This window comes from Diabrotica undecimpunctata, chromosome 1, assembly GCF_040954645.1.
Source record: "Diabrotica undecimpunctata isolate CICGRU chromosome 1, icDiaUnde3, whole genome shotgun sequence".
Taxonomy (NCBI): domain Eukaryota; kingdom Metazoa; phylum Arthropoda; class Insecta; order Coleoptera; family Chrysomelidae; genus Diabrotica; species Diabrotica undecimpunctata.
In genome coordinates, this window is record NC_092803.1 from 77,758,380 (window position 1) to 77,759,594 (window position 1,215).

The 1,215-nt window shown below is 32.8% G+C and overlaps 1 protein-coding gene across 1 annotated transcript; it reads right to left on the reverse strand.

Moving 5' to 3' along the window:
- Positions 1–264: 264 nt before the first annotated feature.
- Positions 265–975, reverse strand: LOC140432432 (uncharacterized). The gene has a single exon (XM_072520334.1). The coding sequence runs from the start codon at positions 973–975 to the stop codon at positions 265–267; it is 711 nt and encodes a 236-aa protein (XP_072376435.1).
- Between the last annotated feature and the right edge of the window lie 240 nt (positions 976–1,215).

Sequence of the window (1,215 nt, forward strand, 5' to 3'; positions counted from 1 at the left end):
TATATGCATTTAGAACTGGAAGACTTATTGTAGGTAACATTGGTGTGAAGAGAAGTAGTGCGAGAGAATTTCGAAGAAGGTTTTTCCGTTTTAGAGTCACGTGAGTCACTTAAATCACCTAATAAATTGCACCTATCTTCTAAAATGTCTACAAACTCGTCTAATGTGGGTAAATCTGATTTAATTCTTTTTTTCCGTATTGTTTTTTGGAGTTATAGTCAATTTTTCTTGATAAAATGTAAACTAAGATGATGTCCCAAGTGTCTACTGGAATAAGTTTTTTAAAGATTGAATGTGTTTTCTTATTGTAGTTACGAAGTCTCTGAGTGTTTGGGCATTAACCTTAGTGAGAGTGGAGTAGTCCAAAATGGATTTTAAGTGTGCGTTGATTATATTTAAGTTATTAGAGTATCGTTTTTCCAAGAGGTCAAGAGCAATGGTAAAGTTTTCGTGGGTTAATTCTAGAGAGTCAATTAAGGCGAGAGCTTCATTTTTTAGAGAAGATTTCAGGTATATAAACCGTTGAATGTTTGTCAGAGAGGGGTTATCAATGATTAAGGAGGTAAAGAGTTGATAAAATGATATCCATTCATCGTAGTTGCCTGAGAAGATTTGAAGTGATAATTGGGGTAGTTTTACATTAGTAGGCGTGGTTTGTGTAACAGTGGGAGTTTGAGTGGCAAGACTGGGTAGATTTGACTCTACGAGAGATTTGCACTTTTCGCGTAATAAAGTTAAATATTTAAAATAATGTTTTTCCATAAGATCACGATTTTCAAGAGCATCGGCATCGTCAGTGGCTTGTTCTATGTTATCTTGTATAACATTATAACGTTCAAAATGTTTAATTATTGATTCTTCTCTTAGTTGTAATTCTGTTATAGTTAGTTGAGAATCTAAAAATTGATCACACCAATTATATGCTCGCGTTAAAGCCGACTTTGCCGTTGCTCGTTGTTTCTTCAGTGCCTCCATTATTAAATATAGGTTTTAAATCTAAACAAGTATGATATGTAATCACTAAAAACACCTTAAATTCACTTGCGAAAACACTACCGCGTTAGATATAGCACAACTTTTATAAGTGCCCTGAAAGAAAAACAATACAATACAAACAAATCAATAGAAATAGCAATAAATGAATATTTAAATGTGTTGTAGAATATGTGTAGTATATATAAAATCGTTAAATATATGGAGGCACTGTGAAATCGG

Coding starts and splice junctions, on each gene's coding strand:
- LOC140432432 (XM_072520334.1), bottom strand. CDS start 975: ATGGAGGCACTGAAGAAACAACGAGCAACGGCAAAGTCGGCTTTAACG.